This window comes from Drosophila virilis, chromosome X, assembly GCF_030788295.1.
Source record: "Drosophila virilis strain 15010-1051.87 chromosome X, Dvir_AGI_RSII-ME, whole genome shotgun sequence".
NCBI classification, from domain to species: Eukaryota; Metazoa; Arthropoda; class Insecta; order Diptera; family Drosophilidae; genus Drosophila; species Drosophila virilis.
In genome coordinates this window covers 25,633,201-25,661,165 of record NC_091543.1, presented here as the reverse complement: position 1 = coordinate 25,661,165, position 27,965 = coordinate 25,633,201, and the positions used below count along the sequence as shown (strand labels likewise).

Below are 27,965 nucleotides of genomic sequence, written 5' to 3'. Positions count from 1 at the left end.
TGTGACCTATGAGCTCCAAGCACTTATTAAGAAATTAGGTAGATCCAAACAACCAATGCATCCCGCATAAGCAGATGAATATTGCAATTTTCCAAACTCGTATTATCTGCCACTTCTTCATTTTATTGGATACCCTATCGGCCGGGGGGCTCTCTAAAAATCCCCATCGACACACAGTCAAACATAAGCGTGTGGTAAATAACACTCTCTATAGAGCTTAGCTGTGTTATGTTCTGCTGATTGCAAAATAAAAGTCTATATATAAATTTTGGTTCTTAAACTAAGTTATATTTTAGTTTTCATTAAAAAGCAATGAAAATAGAGTATTGTATAAGTCTACTCAACGGACGAAACGAAACCATCTTAATCTCCAAAGCTCCAGTACGTCTGCTGTCCGTCTGTAAGAACTCGTTGATCTCGGAAACTTTAGGAGCTTTCCTAAGATAAATAGATATTTTCGGGATAAACTTGGCGAACTTCTAAAAACAATGTTCAACAGAAAATTGTAGATACCCAACTTTAAAGAACAATGCACAAGCCCAGCCCAAAAAGTGTTTTCTGCGCCGAAATCGGATTAGTTCAGGCAACGAAGGCAGGAGATTAGCATATAATCCTATTAAACGTACGTAAAATTATGTGTGTTTGTATCAAATATATATGTAATATAGAGGGGGTGTTCCTCCACTTTGCCTAGTGGAAAGTTTGGTTCTTAAAATTGTAGTACAACTATTTCGCCAAGAAAAGTGGAAATCTGCCCGTTCTATTTGGAACTGTAAATATATTTGAAGACGATCGTGTTTTTTTTTTCAGTCTCGTGTGCATTAGGCTCTTATGTTGGGCTTTGAAAATAAGTTTGATGCCGATCGGACAGAACTTAAACCTTCGCCTATTTGTCATCCAATATTTCATAAAGATGCTTAGAGTTGAATTTGAGCCCATTCAGGCTAATCGAATGGTAAGCAAACAAGTTTTTCGCGATTTTTCCACATTTGGGCGTGGAATTTCCCAAAACTTCGTCTTAGAGGTGAACCATCACACAAGATAACTACAGTTAAAAATTCAGCTTCTTATCTCTTACGGTTTGTGTTCTGTGTTGATCACAAATCAGTCAATCAGTCAGTTAGTCAGTCAGTCAGACAGTTAGACAGTCAGTCAGTCTGTCAATCATTCAGTCAGTCAGGACAAACAGTTCCATATAGAGAGAACAAATTTCAGCATTACAAGAGTTTTTCGTAGCAGGAACTCATAGTTCAGTTAGCCAAAATGGCAATATACCCGTTAGCTGTTGAATTATGCAATCTGTCGCATTCGGATGCGGCGGCAAGAGTTCACGTGCTACCATTCCAGACAGTTACTGTTATTCAGTCAATCATCATCTTGTTTTTAGATATATTTCATTTTGTCTTTGGATTCGCGCAACGAATGTCGTGTGCAGCAGACTGCGAAACTACAGAAAAGGCAGCAGCGCCAGCAGCGGCGGCAGCGTATGTGTGAATATCGTACATGCTTACGATATACGGAAAGCGTCACGTCGCAAAGCGACGCCGGCCGCGACGTTGCTGTAGTTGCGAACCATACCGACGACCTCTGCTGCTGCTGTGACTGCGACGCAGCGTTGACGCCGGCAGAGCGCTTTTTCGTTGTTGGCCTGTGTGCGTTCTACGTTTTGAGTTGTTAGTTGCGTTCGAACTCAGTCATAAACGAACTGTTACGAGTGATGGAAGAGTCAATACGGTGCCTGCCAACAACAATCCAACGCAAGCAACAAACACAGCAACAACAACAACGACAGCAACAGAAACAACAACATCAGCAGAAATAGAAAAACAAAGTAATGAAAACGCAATCGGAAACCGTTTTAGAATCGAGCCAAGTCTTAACTCAAGCCCGAATCAATTCGCTTGAGTAGTCATACGAATTAAATACTTGTAGCAAATTATTGTTGCTTTAGACAATGTTGCCATTGTTGTTTTTGCTGTTGCGTTTTGTTGCCGCTGCGTTGACGTTGACGCTGCCGTTGCGCTAGCATTCATTTTTGTTTCTATTTTTTTTCTCGTACAGTGCTAAACCAAACTATTTTTGTAAAAGTTGTTAGCTTTTGATACCACAACAGCAACAATAATAATTAATGCAATAGCTATAAGAAGAATAATAATAATAACAATAACAGTATAAAAATAACATAAAACAAGCGGAGGGCAACAACGGGTCTTGTGCGCGTCGTCCCTTTTGTGTCTGAGTGTGTTTGTGTTTGTGTTCCTTCCATTTTCGGCAAACGCAACAAATTTTTTGCAAAGGCAGTCGATACGAGGACAGCAATAAGAAGAACAACAAAAACAACAACAATAACGGCAAAGCAAAGCAAACGCGCGCGCAACAATCAAACGCCCACGCACACGTCCGACTCGTGCGAACCTTTCCCCAACCCCCTCGCTATAATACTGCACTGAAAGCAGGACGAAGTCGTGACAGCGACATGCGAAACGCGTAACAAAACAAACAACACAAAGACGCAACTGCCATTCCACGTCCACGTGAGAGTTGACGCAGAAGAAGAAGAAGACGCAGCGCAGAAGAATTAGAAGCGTGTGACAAGGAGGAAGCCCGAAAAGTAAGTTCCATTTGAATATGGATGTGTTTATCTTGTATTTGTCCAATAGCAAAAATTGTCTGTTATTTTTATTTGTGAGTTTCTTGAGTTACCTTCGTTACCCACATAACTGGGCTACATACACACACGCACACATACATAGTGTATATACGAACATATATATTTACGCGTATTTGTGTTGACATTTCTTGGTCTTCCATTAGAAAGACATTGGAAGGTCCACTATAAGCGTTTCTTTTGCTGTGCCACCTTCGCTGGCAATGCGAAACCCATAGAAGTGCCACAAAATAATAAACTGTAGAGACAACAGATATTTCGTTACGAGTAAATTGCAAAAGAAATGGAAATTAAAATCGTTAACCGCAGGGCTGACGACTTAAATGGGCCACAGAACTGGGTCAGATGGATCGCTGCTTTACTGTGTAAGAATCATATTACAGCTATAAATCAATGTGTAGTGTTGTACAACGATTGCAGATACTGTCAACGTCTTGGGTTTGCTTAGCTAATCGAGCAGTGAAAAAGCTCTGGATCGCAGAGATCAGACAACTGGAGATCAACATATTATTTCATTTTACCACTGTTATCATTCAGTGTTGTAAACTGATTGTTGATATCGTACATCTATCCGTTATCAGATAGATCAAATAACTTATTCGGAATGGACTCCTTTTAATCAAAACACCGTTTGCCAGTGTTGTACAATGATAAATGTTACATTCTACAGGGTCATTCTAAGGATCTCGAAGGAAATTAATGTCTTCATACGAAACTTGGCTCATTTTGATTTTTTTTTTTTTTTTAATTTTTCCTCCTTGGATCGTTTCGAAAAATGTTCGCTTTATGTCGATTATGAAACTTGTATTTTGCTTTGCATGTTTTTAACGTTCTGTCAATGCATTCTCAGCATGCGAGGGTTGAAAGTGCCACCTTTCTAACGGTGGTGTGTTTTGCACTGACCCTTTGTGGGTGGTTGGTTTGCGTGGGCATAGCGCAAATCCAAATAACTAAGAACTTTGCTGCCGGCTGTAACCGACTGCGCAATACTCTGTGCACAATGCATCTACGACTTGAAGCTGTCAAAAGAAATGTCTACTTGACTTTCGCCCGGGCGACTCTTAGACTGTAATCGCAAAGCTGTGACTGTCAATCTGATCTGTAAAGGATCTACCCTTTACAAATGTGGGCGTACCTTGCACAAAACGAATGTACTCTTGTCCAGTTTGTAGAACCAGACATAGGGCATTATATATGCATATATCTATTGCGCTAATGAGACGCGTTGCATTTGCAAGCACAATACCATCAAATTGCAGCCCAAATAGGGGGTGGTTGCGACTGACTGTCGCTCAACCCTCCGCGACTCAAGGCTGACCAAAGAAACGCACCAGGAAAAAAAACCAAAACCAAACAAAAACCCACCCATCCACCGCCTCGAAACGTCAACGTCAGCTGTGGATCGCTGACAGACATGCTTTGAAAATTGTTGATGTTTTTTTGTTTTTGTTTCGGCTTATAAGGTCACCCTATTTTGCCATGCTTTGGTTTTAATACCCTGTTACTGAGTGTGCATAAATGGGGTATTATCTGAAGTGGGCCTAGTTTAAAGAAGGAATCAAAAGCTTTTGCTACAGAATATCTTCTAAAGAACTTTTCTTTAAGTCTTATATGTGCTTTGTTGCGTAACAGTACAGGGTGTCTGTAAGTCGTGCAAGATTCTATTTTCTATTGTCTATTCGCTGTTGTATAACAGATAGAATGAAAGTGAGGAGTGTCTTCTAGTCGTGCATGTTTATTTCATCTTTTCTAGCAAGCACTGAAGGCGGCTTGCCTTGATTGCATTTGTTAATTTTGTGCAGGGTATTTTCTAGTCTAGCAGCCCTGCGAGTCATATTAAGTCTGACATATTTATTGCATTTGAAAGATTGTGCAGGGTGTCTTGTTTAATTTAACTTAGATACTTATGTGGCGTCTGGCAAAAAACAAAGAGCCACAAATGTGTCCATCTGCTCCACAGCTCCCCCCATTCTCATGCCCATGTCCATTCGTATGCCCATTCCCAGTTCCAATTTCGTATGCGTTTGCAGCTATTTTATACAATTGCATTTCCGGTTCCCAATGTGGGCGCCGTCTCTTCAGCGCACACAGAACTGCATCTGCACAAAAAAAAGCACAACAACAAGAATGTATCTTTTTTTAAATGTTCCGCCAGTGGCGCTGATCCGCAAGTCTGCGATGGTTCTGGGTGCGGTTTGAGTGCCCGTCTGTCGTTTGTTTCTAATCTGTCATCGGACCCTTTTGTGCGACTGTCATAAAAAGCAACAACAGCAACAACAACAACAACAACAAATAATAATAACAACAATAATAAGTGCCTCCGGCAATGATCGGCCCGTAAAGATGAGCATTGAACAGCCCGCCAAAGATTTGTTTGGGCACTAACGAAATATGCTTTACGATAATATAAACATGGCATGCCATGCCACATGTGGCAACATTTAGAGGCGCTTATGTGGCAAGGCTAGCTGGAACCTGATAAGGTGATAATGTCCAATGCTTAGACCAAGAAAAGAAAAACCTGAAAAAGCAGCACGCCGAATTTAAAATTCCCTCGTAGGTATCTTGATATCTGCTGCAAATCGTTGGATCTAGTCGTAAGCCGTATGGAAGCTATATGATATAGTAGTCCGATTTGATACGGTCTTAAATTTAGGTTACATTTTTTAACAGAATAAAGAAGCTCGTAGGTGCTGACCTTTAATAAAGACGACGTCGCAAACAGAAATGTTTCGCAAACAGACACTACCAAGTAGCTCCGATGTTGACCAGAATTTGTGTAACGACAGATTTGGAAGACGGCACATGTAGTTCAGAAAAGAACCTAAATTCCAACCGGTGGCATCTATAAGAGCCGCCCCGACGAGAGAGAGGTTTACCTAGAAATGCTCATCAAGTATCTAGATACTTTATAAAGACGAAAAGTCTCTGCGTAACACATTTGGCGACAAAATTACAATACCCTCGACAAGGGTATTCAAGACGTTGCAATTAACAAGCGAGCGTTAGTTTGGCGCTAACTGAAAGCTCGACTCGATTTTCTATATAGACCATAACTGGACACAAGAGTTGCCGCTGCTGTTTGGGCCGCTTTGGCTGGCTCTTGCCACAGTCGTTAGCCATCAAATGTTAATGGCATTAAGCAAGCTTTTAATTTAAGTTTCTGTGTTGGTGTCAATGCAGCTACTGCCGTCACCAGCCGAGGCAGCAAGACCATGCGACAATTCTCAAAGTTGGGAGGGGAGGTCGAGACGGCACAACAACAACAACAATCAGCATTAGGCGTCGCTTGGAACTGGCCATGGAACAGCAGCAAAATGCGATTGGGCCAACATCATGGAAACAACGTTTTATGTTTGCCGCCTCGTTGCTTTTTTGCGGTTTAGGTTGCATGCGGGCCAGTCCGTTAATGGTCAGAACGCCCATTCCGCATATCAAAGGGCATATACCATAAGAACACCCTACACATACTTAATGTCGCAGGTAGCAGCCTCTGCGCAACATTTTGATTTGATTAAAAGCAAAAACCTCCGCCTTGCACAGACAACTAGCTTTCATGGAGACTGCGTCATTCTGTGAGATTTTTACACGTTTTCAAGCTGAAAATTGTAAAAGATTCTTAAGAATCAGTTAATTCCAAAGATGTTGTCGAGACTTAAACTAACTATAATAAATAATGGCCCAGAAGGAAATGTGTTAAATGTAAAAAGTAACTTACAAGATACGAAAATAAAATGAAGATACATATGCTTCTTTGCCATAAAATTGCATATGAGATTCAGATGTATCTTAGATAATAGTATCTGATGGACAAGTGAGAGCGAGATATAACTCTAAGATATTAATGTATCTAAGATATGAAAAAATCTTAAATAGAGATGAATCTGATTTAAAAATGTTGTTGATAATCAAATGTATCTGTAATACTAAAGTATCTAAAGTATGAAAATATCTTAAGAAAAAATGTTCTTGGCATAAAAATTTATCTGAGATAGAATTATTTCTAAGATACATTGTATATACATTGCGAATATACCACAGACTGCGATAAGAATATATCTTAAATAGAAATTATTCTGAGATATAAATGTACCTAAAATAAATTCGAATAAAACACAAATTGCTATAGAAATGTTAAGTACACAAATATGAAGCTTAAAGAAAGAAAATAAATCCTCGATATTTCTTTAATAGGTTTTAATAAAAATAATGAAAATTATTTACGAGACTGTGTGCTTCGTCAGGCATGCTGTTCATATGGAAATTGGCTATGCGTTTGTTTTTCCTTGGCAATGTTTGTTTTATAATAGAGCGCATTCTCCACGCAATTCACAGGCGATTTTCTGCTGTGTGCGTTTAATATGCCCAGACAGCTGGCCAAAAACTGAAATGGCACACGACCTCGCCACGAAATCCAATACGATCACTCGATCACAATGTGCAGCAAGCGATTACTGGATGCACTTGCTCTCCGGATACGCCACATGCGGCTCCAACGCTTGAATGGAATCGAGGGTGGGCTGTGCGCGTTTAGTTTTTGGCCAGCAGCCAGCAACAAAGTGTGGCAGCTCATTATAACAAATGGTGCATCATAAAGTGGATATTTATACATATAAATTATACAATCTGATATTTAGCTGGCGCAACCTCGACAAGCTGCCATTTCAACGGGCGTGCGTCTATGGGGCGCATGACCCTCATCAATCTGTCAAGACCGCCGGGATCCCACTAGATTTTTATTAGATTCATGTACGCTGCGGACTCTAAAAAGATCTTTTCGCTTTCGCTATAAACAATATCAAGCGGTCCAAGAAAAAATAATAATAATAATAATAATAACAACGACAGCAAGCCAGCCAGTCAGCTGTCCATCAAGCATGGCAATGTTGCCAATATATGCCCACCCTCCGCCACCCAAGACCCATTCGCATAGTGTGCCCCTGACATGCTTGCGTCCACATATGGCTAGAAGATTGTGCGTGCTTTTTGCTAATGGAATTTCCACTTGTTCGATTCAAGGGCAGACATTTTGATATAGTATTTAAGAAAAGATATTCAAAAATATCCGAATATTTATGCATTGTTTATAATACGTTTAATATCATTTCTCATTCCAGAACGACCAATTTTCTAACTAAAAGTCTTAAAACTAAACTGCTGCAAACCGAATGACTGATTTTTCTGAACATATAAAATTTACCTCTAACTAACTTTATACCTATCAATACCATAAACAAAAATCAGCCCAAAACATACATATATGCGTGAAGATCAAATCATTTACTATATTAAGTATTAGATCTTGGCCTTAAAGTAGCTAGCTTTCAAATCCATTGACAACAAAGCAACTGAACAGTAACAAGAAGTGACCGCAAACCAGGCTTGGAAGGATTTCAGTAGCTGTACGTAGCGGGCGCGGAGAGTGAGGAATGCAGCGTTGTCCCTATCTACATGAGATGCGCGAACGTCTATTAGATCAGCCAAGGGAAACACTGCAGCTGGAGAGTATGGAGCGTGCCAATTTGCTGGACAATCGCCAGTCGGCAACCGAGTCGAATCAGGTCGGCACCGTGGTCAAGGTAGGGGCTGTTGGATGTACTCGTAACAAGGATTCAAATCATATGCAATATGCCACTCATAATACATTAACAAACACTTACAGTCACAATCACAATCACACTCACAATTCATATATTGTACAAATGAATGGCATTCGAAGTACTGTACAAATACCTCAGCCATTTGGCAAACATCTAAACGACTTGCTTGTAAATATTGCATATGAGTTTCAAATATAAAAACATAATTACACGCCTATATGAATATAAATATTGATATACCTCTATTATGATGTAATGTTGATGATTGCATTTTAGTTGTGTTCTATATATAGAAAATGTTTACATTAATCCGTTATTGTTTAAGCTTTCCAATTATAGAAAAGTTCAGTTTACCATGTGAAATTAAATATACCTCTCGATTGATTGATTCGACAGATTGATTGATTGATCATGATCGCCCGGCAGCTCGATACGAATCAAAGCAAACAAACTCCAAAATGTGACAAAATAATATAAAAATAGAAAGAAAAAAAATAACCAAATCCTTGCACGAGTAACGGAACGATTCGCCCTTTACTTTGAGTTCAAAAATAATATACAAATTAAGAAATACCAATTTTTTTTTTGTTTTCGTTTTCATTTACTGGCAATAAATTGGAATTGTTTATCAATTGTTTTTCCTTTAATATGCGACATGGAAATGCATGCACTCTACTTAAATAATTATCTAACGATCTTAACGCGCATCATTCACAATGTGAGCGATTTACAAGCGCAGTGCCATTGTGAATGATGCCAACCCAGGCTGACATCATACTTGTGTTTTATTATATTGCTGTACATACAAAATTCCAATTTATTGTTGTGACTCCAAACATCTGATTCGAGGCTCAGGGAACTAATCTTTCAATTTTTACATTCGATCAAAACTGAACCACAGCTACAGGGCGATGGATATCACACGAGTCCCGCTCACCAGAGGACGCCGCTAGTGCCGCATGATCTGGGCGAGGATTTCAACTTGGATTTCGATGATGACTTTCCGATCGATGCACGACGACCAAAAAATGCCAAGTAAGTGTGTTCCATTCAGCCATTTCATATTTATATGGTACAATGCAAATATGCAATATACCCCTACACCCCAACTCCGTTCTAAATGTGTTTCGTTCTATGCGTTGTCCATTATAACCAATAACATCATAAGCATACACACTTCATGCTCTCCATACCCCCCTAATATATATAAGATATATCATGCAGCCCTATATATCACTGCTAAAGCTGCTTGTACCTTATAACAGTCTATCTGATTTTTATTTCTCATCTAAGTATATCATGTCACAGGCAGTGTAGTCCCTTTATGGCTGTGGATTATCATTGATTCCAGAGTAGTTTTTTGTTTTTATATGTATTTTAAGTACTTGTAGCTTTAAAAAAAAAACAAACAAACAATCATTGAACTAATGCGCAAGACTCCTTTGCAGCGGTAATCATCCCCAGGTTCTGACGAAACCACAGAAAAGGTCAGATTTGATATACTCAATTCGAAAAAAAAAAAAACTCATAAATGTTCGATATATATATATATATATATCCATAAGATATTTAATAACTTGCCACTAAACTACTTTTAGTTTCCTACTATCCCCTTCTAACAAAACTCGATCTCTTTGCCAAGTCTATGTATTTTATTTTATATTGCTTTGCCCACACTTAGTTATGAACTATGAACACAATTGTTGATTTCACTGCATTGTGTTTTAGCGTAGAACCCATAGTAAGCACACGGACTAACACTGGAAGCCCAGCTAATCACTAGATATATTCCTAATCTATTATGTAGTACTTAATGATGTCGCATAAACACAGGCAGCCTCTACTGGCGAAGTTGCCAAATATCATGGCTGGATTGTTGTCTGTCATCAACGCGACAGATTATGATGTCAATGAACTGATGCCACACAACAGGCACATTGCCTTACATTTCCGATTATGCCGGCATTGTTAAGCAGCATGCATTTTCATCTGCAAATCTCTCTTTCTCTCTCTCTCTTTCTCACTCTCTCTAACTCACCGCCCTTTCACTTGCAAACTTTCTCACTCCCTCTCACATGAAATAAATTGTCAGCGCTTTGAATAGAAGAACTATATATATAATCGTAGCACAATGGCGGGTAGCATGTAAGTTGAAGCTGTTGCAAACAAATTACACAACATGACAACTGGCAGCAGGCAGCAGGCAGACCGCCAAAAACCCGCCAAAACCCGCCAAAGCCCCGCCAATAGCCAACGAACCCATACAAGCAAAGCCTGGGCCTAAGCTGTCGGCGAGGCATTTGCCAAGATCTTTGCCCCAGTGCCGACAACGTAGGCCAACTCTTTGGCAGCTCCGCCCTCTCTCTTTTTGACTTGCTTCATCTTTATGCCTTTGTTCATGGCTCAGTGTTAGGTGTCATTGCACGAACCTACATTCGCATGCAACACACACAATAGACAACAAAACTTGCGACAAGTCGAATAAAACTATCGATGCTTGCTTTACAGCAGGCGGAAACAAGCTGTTAACCTGTCAGTGAAGCTGTCAGTTGTAGCACAAGGGACTTACTCATCCTCCCGCTGTTAAAATATCGATTTAAATTGATAATTTAACTCTAACCTCTAATATAGGTATTCATATTAAGTATAGCCTGGCTAATTATCGAGTTATTAATCGCATACCGCTAATATTGGTGTATGTTTATCGACACCTTGTTAAGTTATGATGTTGCTCTACCATATATCCAGCTCCTGCGATTTTCCTTCCCTTAAGTGTTTCAATATCGATAGCATTTGATCAATTTCTATCGATACTTTAATTCTCACCTCTAATACTGTCCTTCATTAAGTACACGTTAAGTATACGCCCAGTTCCCTGGCTTCTTTTCATGCAGCTCTCATACAGCATCTCTTAAATTATAATTGTTTGTTATCGATGCTTAGACATTGGCGTTCATTTATCGATCTGTTGTTCTTCAATTTCTCTGCAATAATGATTAACAGCAATCGATAACGTTTGCCCTGACAATTGCAGCACTAATATATTGCTCTAATATTGGCATCAATTTATCGATTTGATTTCGCCCGAGCCTTGTCCTATTTCTCTATTAGTCGCATACCTATTTCTAGATGCTCAGCCCCTCATCAAATGCGACGCATGATTAGATAAATGCGCACAAGGTTAATGATTGCCACCGTTAATTAAGCAAGGCTTTTGCCATAAAGCAACTCACTTTTTGTATTTCCTACTTTTTTAAATAGCACTAAACTCGCGATGGTCACGGATAACTTTTTAGCCTAAGCACCTTGTTAATGGGGTGGCAAAAACAAGGATCTATAAATAACAGCGCCAAACAGTCCTCAGAAACCACCCTAGTCCTTGTCTCCTGCTGTTAACACAACATATGTTCACTGTCATCAGCAAATTGAGCTAAAAATAAGACATTTGCGTAAATAAGAAATAAAAGAAATATGCCTTAGGAACATCCTTGGAATGAATCATCCAGAAGTTTTTACATTAAAGGAAATTTTTTTTTGAGAAAACTATGATTTGGCTCAGGTTACAGTTTTTTGGGCAACAGGTTTTTAGCAAGGTATAAACAAAATTGAATTCCGATCTTGAACGGGCTTGATTCAACTGTACCAAAAGAATCCCATACTTCTTTTCGTACAGTTTCGTATATATTATATTATTATATACATATATATATATATATCTGTTATTATTACTGTACTTGAACATTCAAGTGTTTCAACCACCCCGACGGATCCAAAGCTAAGGCCCATATATGTATTACTATCAGTTGAATTCTGTTTGCTCTGGGCTTTTAGTGCTTGCCAACTGTGCCCCATTTTTTATTGGCTTATACTTTTGGCTGACTCTTGGTGCGGTTGTTGGACTGTGTGTGGTTTTTTTTCCTCGTTTCCACTTGACAATCCCCTCACTTCTGAGCCCCTCTTCAACATGTCATTTAGTGCACTGCGACGCAGTTGTTGGCAGCTCGCGACGCGACGCGACGCAAATCCTTTTTTGCCTTTGGCCAAATGCAACCCCTTTCCGGGCAACGTACCCTGCAGCAAATGGACTCGGCTTATTGATAGACGCACACACATGCGTGCACCCCACGAGCAGGTCCTGCCGGCTTTATATGCCGAATGGGCAAGCAAAACAGAATACGATTGTTGGTTGTTGTGAAACGCGCACAAAACAAAACTACGCAAAAAACACACACACACACACACACACCCATCCGCCCGACCAATACTTACGATATAAAATGGACTGCGAAAGGAACTGAATTAGATGCGCTGCAGCAACGTTGGCGTCGGCGTCGCTGCTGCGTTTATCGTAAACGCACAGTGGAGCAAATCAGGCAAATAATGAATACACAATTAAGGCAGGGAACTGCTTGCACAACTTTATATTTTTTCATTATTACTTTTGTCTGCCTTCTAATATGTTTTATTTTGCGCTGGAATCGATTAGTGCCTACTGATCTCTACCAAGCGAATAACTAAGGGAAGAATGTATAGTTCCATATATATATAAACACATGATATCTTTGATCGGATACAAATCTATAGCTCTTTTTAGAGAGCTTTGAAAATGATTTTAAAACAAAAATAGCGTTCACTACTTTTCCTTTGCCTTAGACTGTATGTCAGGACACAAGCTTTTAACTACCTCGAAATGTGTGTTTTTTTTTAAAGCAAATTGGTGAAGAAAACCAAAAAATTGTATTTATTAATGTAGAAAGCAAGTTTTGAAATGCCGCTTTAAATATTTCTACGATCAGACCCATAATTTCATTGAAGCTGCTCTTATTTTAGTGAAGTTAATAGACATTAACGTTATTTTCCTTTAAAACTGAAAACATTGTTTTTGTTTTTTTTTTTGTTTCTAGAAGATATTTTTAATAGGAGAAATAACTTCCACGAAAAATGTTGTTTTATTTAGCCAACAATTAGTTCAGCAAATATCGTATACTTTTCAATAAGATTTCACTTACTTTTACACACTCTCAACCACAGTGCTTACTTTTCACGATACACACAGACACACACATACCCGCAGGCAGACAGACACAACACACAGAGTCGGCCAAGCCTGCGGTAATTGAGTTTTGGGCTGTTGCTTTCGGTTAACTGACAGCTCGCCCTTTTTCCCATGATTCTATGATGCGAATGCCGCGGCTTGTGTTGTGTGGGCTGCACTTTGAAGCTGCACAATCAGCCCGTCGCGGGTGGGACTCACCCTGGTCGCTGGGAAAATGAAATACGTTTTGCATTCCCAGCTCAAATGACCCCTTTTCTGAACGCTTATTTTTTTTTTTTTACTCTGGAGTCTTAAGAAAAAGAAAAAAACAAGCCAAAACTTGTTCACAATTTTTTCTTGTCTTACAAAACGACGTTGGCTCAGACATATGTTATACATAGATATGTTAGAACAATTACGAAATAATTTGTTAAGCTTTGCATATAGCAGATATAGCAAGTATAGTTATAATAGGCATATGTAGCAGGATCTTCAAGCTCGAGTCTCTAATTCATTATTTCAATGAACCTACTGGGCAAATGGCAATGAGTGTGCATTGAAGCCAGAGCAATAAGCCACGAGCCGCACACCCACTTCTAAGCTCAAATGGCAAATCCGAAATGTAAACGGAACTAAAACGCTTTTCTGGGCTCTGGCAACAAGCTATGCAAGTGGAGATCCGAGGCTTACTAAAATCATAGCCAAACAAGTCATTAACATTCCAATCACATACAAAAAAAAAAAAAAAAAAAGAGAAAAAAAGGGAGGAAAAACGAAATTCAACGCTTTATGCAAATAAAGCGCGCTATAAATGGCCATGCAAAGGAAAGGGACAGAAATTCAAAAAGCCATGAGGTAAAAGGGCAAAAAGTAAAAAAGAAACGTACAAAACCCACACAGAATGTGTCCTACTTTCTGGCATACAGCGCTACGTTTCCCCTACGCGTCGCAAAAGGCTTCCACAACAGCCAGCATCCTGGCCATGCAACGCGGCAGCAGCGGCAGCATCCTACAAAGAGAGCGCACGCTGCAATCAGAGCGAGCGGGACAGCTGCTGCAGAGACAGGGATGGAGATAGTGAGTACACAATTACACGGCCACGGAGAGGCGAACGAACACACGGAGATTCGGCGCACAGGGGCGGCTGCTGCAGAGGCACACACAAAACGCACAGAAACTTGGCCCGAGTCGAGCCTTTTCAGTTGTAGTTGGATAGTAAAGGGTCCTGGACGTGTTCTATGCAGCGTTCGCAAGGTAGCCCAAGGCACACACAGCCAGTCAGTCAGTCAGAGTTACAGGGTGAAAGCCCAGCAATTCCAGCAAAAATAGTCAGCCCATAGAAATGCATATACATTTTTTTTTTTTTTAATTAATTTTTTAACTAAGCTGTGCTAAAGCTGATGCAAGTGACAAAAGTGCCAAAAGTTAAATACCGAAAAGTGATGCACCGAAGAGCTAATCGCTAATTAAACAATTATGTGAGAACAGCTCGGCTAGAAATATAACTTTAATAAGCTCAAGAAGTGTTTCGTAAATGAAAATTTGTAGTTTTTGCTACTTTTGCAAAGTTCTTGTGAAACAATTTGCTGTCTTGGGCGCGCTTAAGATTTTGCTATTGAATGTCTCTCCTGGTTTTGATAGCACCGGGCAGCTATACACACACACACTCACGCAGACACACACACACACAACACTCGCTCATATAGTCTAACAGGACCTCGCTGTGTGAGAGAGTGCGCAAATTTACTCTCAAGTGCTTCGAGCTCCAGCCACAGCTTCAGCTCCAGCTAAAATGAAGCTGTATGCAATATGTACATAAATATATATATGTACACGTATTTCATGTATTTATACATAGCTGTGCAGCGCATACACACACACACACACGCACACACACACACATTCATACGCACACAGACTCAGTCTAAGTTAATCTCACGCACTTTTTGTTTCCCCTCTCGCAGCGGAATGCGTGAGCGAGGGTTGAATTCGCTAACATCAGTTGTTTACTTGCGCTGGCTGCTCAGAAGAGAGGTCACTAGGTCGCTCCGGGACGCATTCCAAAGCAGCAACAGCAGCAGCTGCAACAACAACAGCAACAACAGCAACACACAGCACATTAACGCATTAAGTGCGGCTTAAGTTTTTGAGCGAGGCTCGCGCATTTTGGCCACGCCTCAGTTGCCCATTTGCCAAATGCATTTCAAATGCGTTCCACAAAATACCAAAGAGCATAACATACACACACACACACATACACACTCACACAGAGATCCATTGTGGAGCGTGAGAAACAAACAACAAAACGTTGCATACTTTTGTGCGTCGCCTGCCATACCAGCTGCAAATTGTTTCAATCATATTTCTCGTCACAGCCAAACAACAGCCGTAAATAGTAAAGTGTAGCAAGTGATAAAAGACAAGCAAAAAGAAAACAAAAACAAAACAAAAAACCAAATAAAATCGGTATCGATATCGGTATCGATATTAGCTAAGTGCAAGCAGAAAGGATCAACAGCCAGCACAACGGAGGCCGAGACGGAATCAGAGACAATGGGCGGCGGTGAAGTGAAGGTCGCTACCGTCGATGTGGAGGGCGGCGACAATATGGCAACTCTGCCGGTATCCCGCTCCCATACCGCCGGCAGCACCGACAGCGCCGAGAAGAACAATGCGGCCAACAAGGAAATGGAGCTGAAGAATGTAATGCCACAGCCGTTGCAAAGGTGCGCTGCCTGATGAGAAAGAGACAAAGACAGAGCGAGCGTGTGTGTGAGAGAGAGAGAGAGAGAGAGAGTAGGAGAGAAAGAGAGTATGTGAGTGCGAGAGAAAGATAAAGTTAACCAAGAGAGCGTTTCAAGGGACGTGGAGTGGGGGTAGCTCTCAAAAGTGGGTGGGCACAGTATGCTTCTCAAGGCCGCCAAAAGTGCCAGGCCCTCTGTCATGTACATGTACACACACACATAGACACAGACACACACACGCAGAGACAGACACCCGCATACATATATCACGTATAACAGCTAGATACACACGCCTAAGCCCAAAAACTCCCGTGTATATGTATATATACTTATATATATGTCCGTATGTGTATGTTGTAGTAAGCTAAGCTGTATATACTACAAACGCTTCTATGTATTCCACATTCCTCAACTTAGTTAATAACAGTACTAACTAACATATTACAATTGCAACGCCAAGGTACCGAGATTGAAATTAAAATCCTCCAATATGATGCCACCTTATATTCCGAATATATTCGTAATACTTGTTTCATGACTGTTTTAACGAATAATTTCCGAATTGTCAATTGCCGATTGTCGTCTTATAGGGTTTGCTACACGTTCAAGCCAAATCCAAATAAGCACAGTTTTATGCCAGCGAAAATAACGGTCCATGGCACATATCAGACAAATCCGATAACGGGACCAATCGAACTATGGTAATATACAAAATGCAACCATCAAATATACCGCTTCCTAACTTGCCCATTATCAACCCCCTGCCGCCCCACCGCCCCAGCGTACACTCAGTTATATGGGAGCGATATATATGCGAATTGCTTATTTTACTTTCTGTTTACTATTATCATTTTTGGAATAACGCTTCTAGCGAAGTCCTCAACATTTTTACATTCCAATCAAACAGTTTCAGTCAATACGATACCTATTTTCATCTGTGGAAATAAGGCTGTATGTGTGTGTCAGTGTGCGGCTTACACACAGCAGCCCAAATACATATACAAATGGTTGCTTTCAGTGCTGCCAGTGGGCGGGACAAGTACCTAAGCAGCGTTGATGCTTTTAACTGGGTCAAATAGTGCAAATGAGTTGCATGCAACACAAAGCACGGTGGTCCAAAAAGGGCTGTGCACAAATATATAGCGAAATATAACAATGGCATCAATAGCTGCAAAAATGAACTAAACATATTGAAAGAGATCTTAACTCGAAAACAAATCTTCGCCAAAGATAACAGCTCGAGAAAATTATATAGCTTCTGCTTAAAACTATATATGCCACAATATAAATAATATACTGAAAGATATCTTATATTCGAGGAATTTGTAGTTAAATAATATATTCGAATTCAACAATAGCTAAAATAATTAAATGCATCTTAACGAACCGAAAAACTAGTAAGATTCGAAAATAATTAAAATTATTGCCACCCGCGGAAACATATAAAGAGAGATATTAATTCGAATGCAAATCTAATGAGAGTAATATTCTCATTATAGAAAATTTCTAATTACTTCAAAAAATAAATAAAATTATATATATAAATTCAATGTGCTACAAATATCAGTAAAATAAATTGAAAGAGATCTTATATTGAAACAAACACTATCCAAAGTTCTTAGTTTGAAAAATCTTCAGTTTCTGCAAAAGAACACATAAGAAGAGATCTAAAATACAAATATTTTCTTCTCAACAATAAAATTAAAGAGCTCTTAAGCAAACTTGAATGAAATTTAACTCTTCTCTATAATATGTGATATTTAATTTGTAAAATATGAAATTTGCAAAAGTATTTCTGAATATTGGCCCACTGTGCATACTTTGATGCCTAAGTAGCTCGTTAAGGGCGTTGATTGGCATCGAATATCGAGAGCCGACCAGTTGCCATTGAGGCAGTTGGGTGTCTGATGATAGCTAATTAGGTATGCATGTTGCTGATTTATGCACTTCGAGCTGTCAAGCGCTGCTCTTAAGATGCATGATAAACACACAAACACACACACACACAGATACACATATACTAGCATTATAGAGCCTAGTTAAGTATTAGTCAAATAGGTAATTGCCACTGACACTAGGTTACGACTAACCAATACACACTCACGCACACACACACACACACTCACACTCAGACACTCACTTATGTGATGTTAGATTTAGGACTGGGTCATGCACACGTATTGTGCAATACACACGCACACGCACACACAAACACAAACACACACACATTCACTTGTAGGAATCGAGCACTTTCTTATTTCGGCAAAATATATTTTAACTTTACGTGTTTTTTATTTTGTTTGACATTCGATTTCACAGGACATCGCTGTTCATTGTGACCAGCCTGGTTTATGCGATTCTCTTGATTGTAGTATGCATTGCATATGTGATCAGCGATGTGACCACACACCGACTGCCGGTGCTCTACTATGAGACGTTCTTCACATACCTATACGGCACCAGTATACTCTTCCTGTTGTATGTCTTCTGTTTTTTGCTGCAGGGTAAGCTTCACACAGTCAGAGTCCAGGTTGTTGTCCTTTGTGTGAATGCTTGTATCTTTTATTCGCAGAGAGCTCTTGCTGTAATGGCGGCAATGGCGGCAGCAAACCGAAACCACAGATTAAAGAGAAGAAATCGAAGAAAACAAAGAATGCAGATCCAGCCGATTCGAAGGATGCGAAGGGCTCTAAGGACTCTGGAAAAGCTGGCAAAAGCGCCGCATATCAGGTGCGTTAAATGGTTGCAACAACTGCGCCATATTCGAATATATTTACATGGAAAATCGTCAGCAATCCACGGCACTCTCAGACTTGAAGTCCAATCACAAGAGGCTTCTTTAATTGTTTCTCTCTTCCGTGACGTGTGCCTTAATTGCTCATTGCTCCTTTTTAAAAATCTTTTACATGCAGCTTATTGTTTATTTCTTCTGCTTTCTGAACGCTTCTCGCGGCAAAGCTTCTCAAGGCATAGAAAGCTGCTCATGCTTCCCTAATTGCTTCTCATTTTCTGTTTTGAAATGAGCGGCATTTGAGCAGTTCTCTCAAAGTATTCTGAAGTATTTCTATACCAAAAATTGAGTTCATTCTTAAATTTTGCAAGTCTTTCTCGAATTGATCGAGTCAAATTTAGTTTTCATTTGTGCCAGGGTTGTAGGGCCGGCTGGCTGAACATGCCACATAACAATAGATGTTACCTTTCAATGGGGTCACATTAACAGTTCGCCGTTAATTAAGTGACGACATTTGCCAAGTGATAAGGCCACATCAATTAAGGTGACCGTATGAATTTGTTTTTTGCCATGCACTGAGTCAGTGACGAGCACATCATTCGCAAATTCATAAACATATGTACATTTATAACATTTATCATGCTATATGACCCCAATGCGGAATGTAAATGTGTTTCATTTTTGTTTTACATGCACAGGAAGCACCCGTGGATGCCGAGGTGGCCGTCACCCCGAAGAACGTGCGCAAGCGAAAGACCACGCACAGCGATCCCACGCATGGAAGTTTCTTTCTGCGCGTTGGTGCCATCGGTAAAACATCAGATTTATGCATTAATTTTATCTATATACTGTGTATTACTAACTGGATACTGATCGCGCGTGTACTTTTCCACTATTTGGTTTTCTTTATTGTCTCTTAGCATTTGGACTTGGTGCAATGATCTATATTGGCCTGGAATTCGGTTCGTTCTTTGAGATACCATTCGATTCGCCCTGCCATCATATTTTGATTGGCGTTAATCCGTTGCTGCAGATGATCTTCACCTTTATGCAGATGTACTTTATATTCATGAATGCACGGGTAAGTCAATTCAGTCCGCAATTGGGGGTGACCCTCTATCTCAACTTTCTGTCTGAAACAAACACTGTAACCTATTACTACCTACTACTAAATACAATATACTACTACCTGCTATTATCTAATACTACTACTTAAACTACTGTATGTTGACAATCGCGAGTACACACAGTAAAATAAATACAACAGAAAGCCAACAGAGTCCCAGTCCTTCAACAGTCTAATTGAGGTTAGTTTTAAGTTTAAGCTTACGATATACTCGCTGGCCATGGAATGGAGAAGGGCAGGCAATTGTGTTGCTGGAAATCGTAAGAGACTCATTTTGAATATTATGAAATCTCAAAATTCCGTCAATGATTGAGGCTTTGGCGATATTCCTAACGACAATCGTGTGCCATATCCATGCTCTAGTCACGATCACATCACAACAGAACAGGCTCGGTTCGGTCACTTTCTCCCCTCTCTCTCTCTCTCTCTCTCTCTCTCTCTCTCTCTCTCTCTCTCCACCTCTATCAATCTCTTTCTCACTCTCTCGCTCTCTCTGTCTCTTACTTTCACTATGTTTTACGTCTGTGACGCTCGTTCGAATTGGCGTGTTAATTGGCAGTTAGTTCAGTTTAGTTCATTATAATTGATTCGTGCATTCATTCGCATTCATTTGCATTGATTAATTCTTAAGTACATCAACATTCATCATCATCTGTAATTTTCCTTTATTTGTTTTCGCTTTGCTTCATTCCACAATGCAACAATGCAACATTGCCATAGAAACTAAATATAAACTATGAGTGCTTGCACTCGGAAATGAGTTCTGAAGCGCATTCATTCATTCGCATTATGCTCACATTCGGCACAAAGTCGAATAGCTCATTCAGACCAAAAGCCAAATCCAGTATTTAGCTAGATAAAAGGTTACATGTTTAGCAGCTTAGATTCACATGATTCACATTCACAGAACGTACACGTACACACGCATTCATTAAGCATTCATTCATTATTCAACCCAAACTCACATCATCATCATTATATTTTTAAAACAAATTTCGAAATTGTGCTAAGTACTTAGTTTTTTTAATGAACCATTTTTGTGTACATAATCCCCACAACTCTGCCCCATTCGCGATCGCAGACTAGGCCACCATTTCAGGTACGATATACAAATCATTTTCTAACTCTACTCTACTACTCTACTCTACTCTACTCTCTACCCTACGCTCATTTCTCTCACACGTTTCAGATATATGTATGTGTGATATTATAATAACTATATCATTAGCTTAAGCTTAATATAAACTATTTAAACATATATATTTATACATATATAATAAGGGGTATCGGAAGTGGGTCTTATAATACTCTTGCAGGGTATTCCAGTTCGTTCTTAGTTGAATCATTTTTGAAAAAATGCGCACAAAGTACAGTGAAAATTCTCTTGGGCGCAGAACAGCCACTCGAGTTGAGAAAATGTCCGACCTAGACGGGTGTTCGTTCAATAGACTATATACACAGATACATTCTTGATCAGAGACAACAGTCGCTTCTTTATATTCATGTCCGTCTATTCAACTGCCTCTTTCTATGTTAGCTACTACTAAAGAAACTTTGCTTTAATAATTTAATTTATTTGTAGTCCGGATCAGACCACTATGTCATACAGCTGCCATTGGAACAATCGGTCAATTGTTACATGGAAAACTTTTCTCTTTCTTGCAAGCTATCCTGATCAAAGCAACTGCGAACTAAACAAAATAGCTTATATAGAAACAATCGGTCGCAATTAAAACCTTGGCACTTCGAATCCGTGTGGGAAGCTTTCTTTCTCAAAATTTATACGGGGTATATGCAAGAGTATTGAAACTTCGTCAGAGCAGCGAAGTTAGTTTTCTCTTTTTTCTTTCTTTTTAAGCACTTATTTGCGTACTTTTGTAAATATATACACACATATCTACAAACTTTATATATATATATAGAGCTGTAAACGCGTTTCCCGTTTCCGTACTAAAGTTTGCGCCTGCGCATTACTTTCTCTCCCCCCGCCAAATCCCAACCACACACCCTCCTCTCTTTATATATCCTGATCGTTGTCTCTCAATGCGCATCGCTTGCAGCTCAACATACACCGCTTCAAGGTAATTGCCCGGTTCGGCCTGATGCATGTGGTGGCCACCAATATCTGTGTGTGGATACGCACCCTGGTGAAGGAGTCGCTGCTGGAGATCACGATCTATCACCAGAAGCGCGAAGCCGACCCCGATGCCTCGTCCATTGCCCATTCGATTAGGCAGCACGCGCTGCGTCATGCCGGCACCGTGCTGAGAACCCATGCTGGTCCCAACAGCGAGTTCGAGGTGCTGGACGGTGAGGATGTGCTGCCAAAGAACGTGTACAAGAGCGACAATGTGCTGTCCAAGCTGGTGCGCAACACCGTCGATGGCATCTCGAAGAGCCTGGGCATGGGTGGCGGCATTAGCAGCACCACCAGCAGCACCACCACCACGACCAGCACGACAAGGGCGCCATATACAACGCCAGGCTATCAATGGCACAGCACTACTATGGCCCGCAAGCTGAAGAAGTTTATCACAAGCACCACCGCTGCCACCAGCACGGTGGGTGGCAGCAGCAGCAGTAGCAGCAGCACAACCAGCACCACCACCAGCACCACATCAACCACTAGCATTCCATTTGGCAGCGCTGCAACGGCCGCCGACGTCATTAGCACGACCAGTGAAACGCCCTTCAATAGCCTGGAGCGCATCCTCTCAAGCGCTGCTCCGAGCCTGACGCCTGTCGATGTGGCCGGCTCAACGTTGCCCGCTGCTGCCGAGGGCACCGCTACCTCCGGCGTCTCCGCATTCTTTAACAATCTGGTTACTTCCACGCCCAGCACAAGTGTCAGCCCCAGCAGCACTGAGAGCGCCGTGAATATTATGAACAATCTGTTTGGCCCCGGCATGGAGACTAGCTTCCAAACGTATTCGGATATATCGCATGACGAACCGAACGGCCTGATCGCCTTTGAGAATCTGGAGAGCCTGGACAACATTTATCCGGCGGCCTTGTCTTCCAACATTGGCACACTCAACTCCACCGCCTGTGGACGCATTGACATAATGGGCACTATCGTCTATGACTCGGCGCCGTATCTGTATCCGTTTATCATTGAGTATTCACTGATTGGCGCTGTGGTTTTGTATGTCATGTGGAAGCACATCGGTCGCTATCCGGGCAGGCTGAACGATGAGGATCTGGAGCATAGGCTCGAGGTGATGTTGTCCCGTCGAGCCGTTGCCATGGCGCAGCAGGCACGTTCCGGTCGCGTCGACTGCGTTGGCTCGTCGAAGGGCCTGTTCTTTGGTCTGTTGCTGTTGGTTGGCGCGCTGATTTGCTTGATACTCTTCTTCGTCTTGGTGCGTCATCAGCAGTTCTCGCTGTTGGCCATTTACCTGGCCGATGCCAGTCACTGCATTCTAATGGCCTTTGCCATACTCGCTATCATTATCGGTTTTATCAGGTGCGTTCCCATACATCAAACGTTCATTTGCCATCCAAGCCATATTTTTATATACTGAACCGTTTCGGATTTATTATTCCCATCCCTGACAGGGTCAAGAACTTAAAATTCCGCTGTGAGGAGCAATCGAATCTAAATGACATTTTGTTGCGCATCTCGGCCTTTGGTCTGTTCACCTATTCCGTGTTCAGTATCATTGCCGGCAGTATCAAGGTGCTGGAGAGCGAGCCCAGCCTCCTGGTAACGACCACAGGCGGCGTTGCCGTCTTCCAGGTCATTTTGCAGCTGCTCTTCATAGCCGATGTATCGCGCCGTCGCGTCCACTTGCCGGAGCATGATCGCAGCAAGCCCGGCCGCCAGATTGTTACCTTCCTACTCATCTGTAATGTGGCCATGTTTGCCATCTACACATTCGAAGCTCAAAAAGTATTCGCCAATCCTGTAAGTAGATATGTACGTAAGCGAGACTGAGTTAAGTAAGACGATTAACGTTCTCGTTCGTTCTACTCGTTCTATTCGTTATCTGTTATTCAATTTCGTACTTATATCCATCAATATGTATTGTATATATGTGTGGGCGCATCTTTTTATGTTCCTGTTAAAGTCCATGTCGGCTGTGTAGCTGTAAAATATAATAATAACCCGGGCTGCATGTCGGGTTCGAGCCGGTATGGTTCAAATTACTTTTCTCCATGAAACGAAACTTTACACACACTAGCTGATGAAAAAACTGTCAAATCGATGCATTAACTTTGTATACATACCATTTTTGCTTTGATAAACAGTTGTCTTATTAACTTTGACAGGGACTTAAGAAAACACTTCCTACTTGCAATTAAATTCATATCACAGAGTTGGTGTAATTACGATTTGCATACAATTACAATTGCTAAGCTATAAAAACTTTCACCAGAAGCACTAACAATAATAAGACATTTCAATAATTCAAAGAAATTAAAAGTTAAAATGAAATACAGATTGTTTCATCTAGTAATTCGCAGCTCTAATTCGAATGCATGTTTGAAATTTTTGTCAATCGACAGCATATTGCGATATGATATGATATTGCCTTTCCAATGATGACTTCATCTAGGAAAATGGCGAACATGTTCATTTTTCTTAAGTATTAAATAGTTATTGACCTTGATGCATGCTGTTAATTGGAATAGTCTATGCCCTAGTTTACTATCTGCTAACTAATGTAATTTTCTTGTAAACAAATACAAAACAGGTGCAACTGGAGTTCTATGGCTTTGTACCCTGGTCCATCATACAGCGCATAACACTGCCCCTGTGCATTTTCCATCGTTTCCACAGCGCTGTGACACTTGCCGAGATCTGGAAGACCACCTACAAGGCGCGTTTGGAATAAGCTGTTGCAGCAATGCAAAACGAACGAGGTTATAAAATGCACCAAAACATAAACAAAAAGTAATAAGAAAAAAAAAATACGAAATGAAAGTAAAAGAAAAACAGCAACAAAAATTATAGCGAACCGAAACGCAAAGAACGTAAATTTAATGTTAGTTTCTTATTGCATATATAATATATATACATATATATATATATGTATATATATATGTATATTTATATATAAATGTGTGTTTTTAGTTACGCGTACGTAAAGGTTAACTAAGTTCAAAAACCAAATAACGAAACAGAACAAAGCTAACCCAAAAAATATATTTGAATATATATGAAAAAGAAAAACATTTAGAAAGTGCAACAAAAATGCGAGTTGCATCAACGTGAGCTAAAACCCAAAGCAAGAAATTGGTCCAATGTGCGTGGCTAACGAAGGCATAAACCAAGCTTTAGAGCGTACATTAAAATGTTTAAGCCAAACGTTTAATGCTAAATACCAAAAGTTTAAACAACTAGCAATCATCATATGCAAAATGAAAAACGAGTAGAGAATTCTTTGGATGAAATTTAACAAAATTGTTGACAAATTAAGCAAATGTCAGAGAACGCTTTGCGAATCGCTTGTTGTTTTATAATTTTTTTTTTTTTTTTTATATATACAATATATATACATATATACATATTTATACTTAGAATTTTGATTTGTGACATGTGAGCTGCAATCGCCAACATGGAAAACTTAAGAACTAAGTCATAGCGTTTACATTTCAAATGCTTTTCCGAAAGCGAATGCAAACCAGTTGCAACATTTTTCTCCTCGCTTTTTTCCCCATTTTAAAGAATAGGCGAAAAACTAAAAGTATTTTAAAAAATTCAGCACATGATATGTTAATTATTAATTTAATGGCTTCTCTAAATGCATACAGACACATATTAATATTATTTCTGTCTAATTTGTGCATTATTATTATTATTATTATTATTATTGCTTAACTCGCTGCAATGTGTTTGTAACTAAAAGTTTTACTTTAAATATTTATATTTAAATGTTTTTGTTTTTATTTCCGCTGCAAATCTATTGAAAATCATGTAAAAATTAAGCAAAAAAAAAAAGGAAAAAAAATTAAACTTATAAACAAAAAGGTTGTTTACTTTTCGCTTTGCAGCCGAGTACACGAGTGCTCAAACAAAAATATACTTTAACACAGCTCGACAATTAATTCAAAAGCTGCCGCGCCGCAAAGTATGCAGCGCTCTTCAGGCAGCAGAACAAATGATCACATACACAAACTGATCAGGTGTGTACCTATATATTTATAGATATATGGGTCACAATACCTGTAGATATTTGGAATGCCACGAAATGTGTTGTTGTAAGACGCGAATGCATTATTCATAAAACACATTTTGTGCAGGTTTTCGATTTCCCTTCATCCCAAAACAACAGCCGAAGACAAACACTAACAACAACAACAAACTGTGATGAATTATATTGTTTATTGACTTTGGATACCAATTAATTTATCAGTTGCATTACATAATTTACTACATTTTACCACAGAAATTCACAAAAGTCACAAAATGCGTTCGTGGCCAATTGTAAAACACCACAAAGGCCAACAGATCAACAAGAAAATTATGTTGTGGCAGCAAAAAGCCAAACAAGGAAGAAAATCATTTTTAATATTTATATATATACATACATACATATATATATAAATATATATATATATATATGTATATACAAATATATATATATATATGAATATATATTTAAATAAAAGTTTATAAATGTCCATTTTTTGATTATTAGTAGTGATGTTAAATGCGAAACAAAAACTTAATAGTAATTATAATAATAATTTTATTTGTATGTATTAGCTCTCAAAGTAAGCAAAACAATGAGATTGTCGCATATGGTTCGCCAGAAAACTTCTTGAATTTCCGAAAAATGAAACGCATTTAGGAAATGACGGAAAAACAAGAAGAAAATTAAAAACGTTTACAATTACAATTACAAGCTAAGAACCATTTTTAAAGATGTGCAACGTATATCTTTAAATATATGTATACTAACCCACCAAATTCAAAGTATTTCAAAGTTTTATACGAAAACAAACGCGTACAGAGGGCGGCAAACACGATGCATCCCGCCGCCCCGTCCCTCAAAATATACCAACAACTTTCACTACTTATAACACCAAGAAAATTGAGAAAAGAAAAAAAACGGCTCAAAATTGGCAACAAAATACGGGATTACCAGTTGCCAAAGACCAAAAGAAAAAAAAAAACCTAAATAAAACAGGAAACTTCCTACTCGAAAGGAAGACATCAAATTTTGAGCTCATACGTTGCAAGTACATAGCGAGTACATAATATAGCCAGTGTGTGCATGTTTTTTGTTGGCAATTTATATACACTGCCGTCTCTTGTACTGTACCAGTATATATATACATCTCTCTCTCTATATATATATATACATATATATATATATATAAATATATATAAATTTCACGCATAGCTATATATACGTGGACAAGTATTATGCATGTGGCGTTGCGCGATACGTGATCAAAGCAATCCAAGTTCAGATACAAATCAGAAATCCAATCCTTGATACCCAAACGGAATACGTATATTTACGCACTTTCGTACTCGTCAATAGAGTTATATAATACGTATTATACACGAAAAAGAAAAACAAAACAAAACACTAAAATCTCAAAATAAATCAAATATAACGTGTAGTCAAGTCGTAAGTAGTTCAGTCGACTCTTTTTCATCTACGAGTGCGCAGTTATTTATGGATTATACTTAAGCATTTCAATGGCGAATCAAATTCAGTTAAACATGTACTTGTGTAGCTTTTAGTATAAATATTCAATAAATATACATATATATAAAATTGAAAAGCAGTGAATGCAGAACACAGACATAAAGATCGCGAGCGAGATTGGGAGCGAGAAGCAAATCGAAAGGCATGGAAGAGGAAATCATGAATACAAATATATATATATATATATGCGTATATCTAATTGTTTTTTCTTAAAATATTTAGTTTAACATAAGATCATATTTTATGTATTTTTAATAACTACAACATTAATTATTGAATGTTTCAACTAAGTTGTATATTTATAAGTGACATTAACAAAGAACGCGTCTAGACATAATGGAATTATGTATCTGTATTTAAAAGAAACCCAAAAAAAAAAAAAAAAAAACAAAAA

The 27,965-nt window shown here is 39.3% G+C and overlaps 1 protein-coding gene across 14 annotated transcripts; it reads left to right on the top strand.

Moving 5' to 3' along the window:
• Nucleotides 1-1,684: 1,684 nt before the first annotated feature.
• OtopLa (Otopetrin-like a) lies at nt 1,685-27,965 on the top strand. Of its 14 annotated transcripts, none has more exons than XM_015171155.3 (13): nt 1,685-1,734; nt 2,062-2,611; nt 7,786-8,247; nt 9,170-9,303; nt 9,717-9,755; nt 16,638-16,748; nt 18,367-18,551; nt 18,620-18,777; nt 19,477-19,588; nt 19,699-19,859; nt 21,965-23,370; nt 23,463-23,823; nt 24,602-27,965. In XM_015171155.3, exons 3-13 carry the CDS (start codon nt 8,098-8,100, stop codon nt 24,740-24,742), a joined length of 2,958 nt encoding a protein of 985 aa, XP_015026641.1. In that variant the 5' UTR covers nt 1,685-1,734; nt 2,062-2,611; nt 7,786-8,097; the 3' UTR covers nt 24,743-27,965. The 14 variants fall into 14 exon arrangements, with proteins under 14 accessions (XP_015026641.1, XP_070063722.1, XP_032295705.1 ...); XM_070207621.1 differs by having other exon boundaries at nt 1,699-1,757; XM_032439814.2 differs by having other exon boundaries at nt 1,702-1,831; nt 7,786-8,229.

Bases quoted from the DNA above. Each gene is read 5' to 3' on its own strand.
- OtopLa (XM_015171155.3), top strand. From the start codon at position 8,098: ATGCAGCGTTGTCCCTATCTACATGAGATGCGCGAACGTCTATTAGAT. The intron at 16,749-18,366 runs GTAATATACAAA...TCGATTTCACAG, and splicing joins ACGGGACCAATCGAACTATG to GACATCGCTGTTCATTGTGA. The intron at 18,778-19,476 runs GTGCGTTAAATG...TTACATGCACAG, and splicing joins GCAAAAGCGCCGCATATCAG to GAAGCACCCGTGGATGCCGA.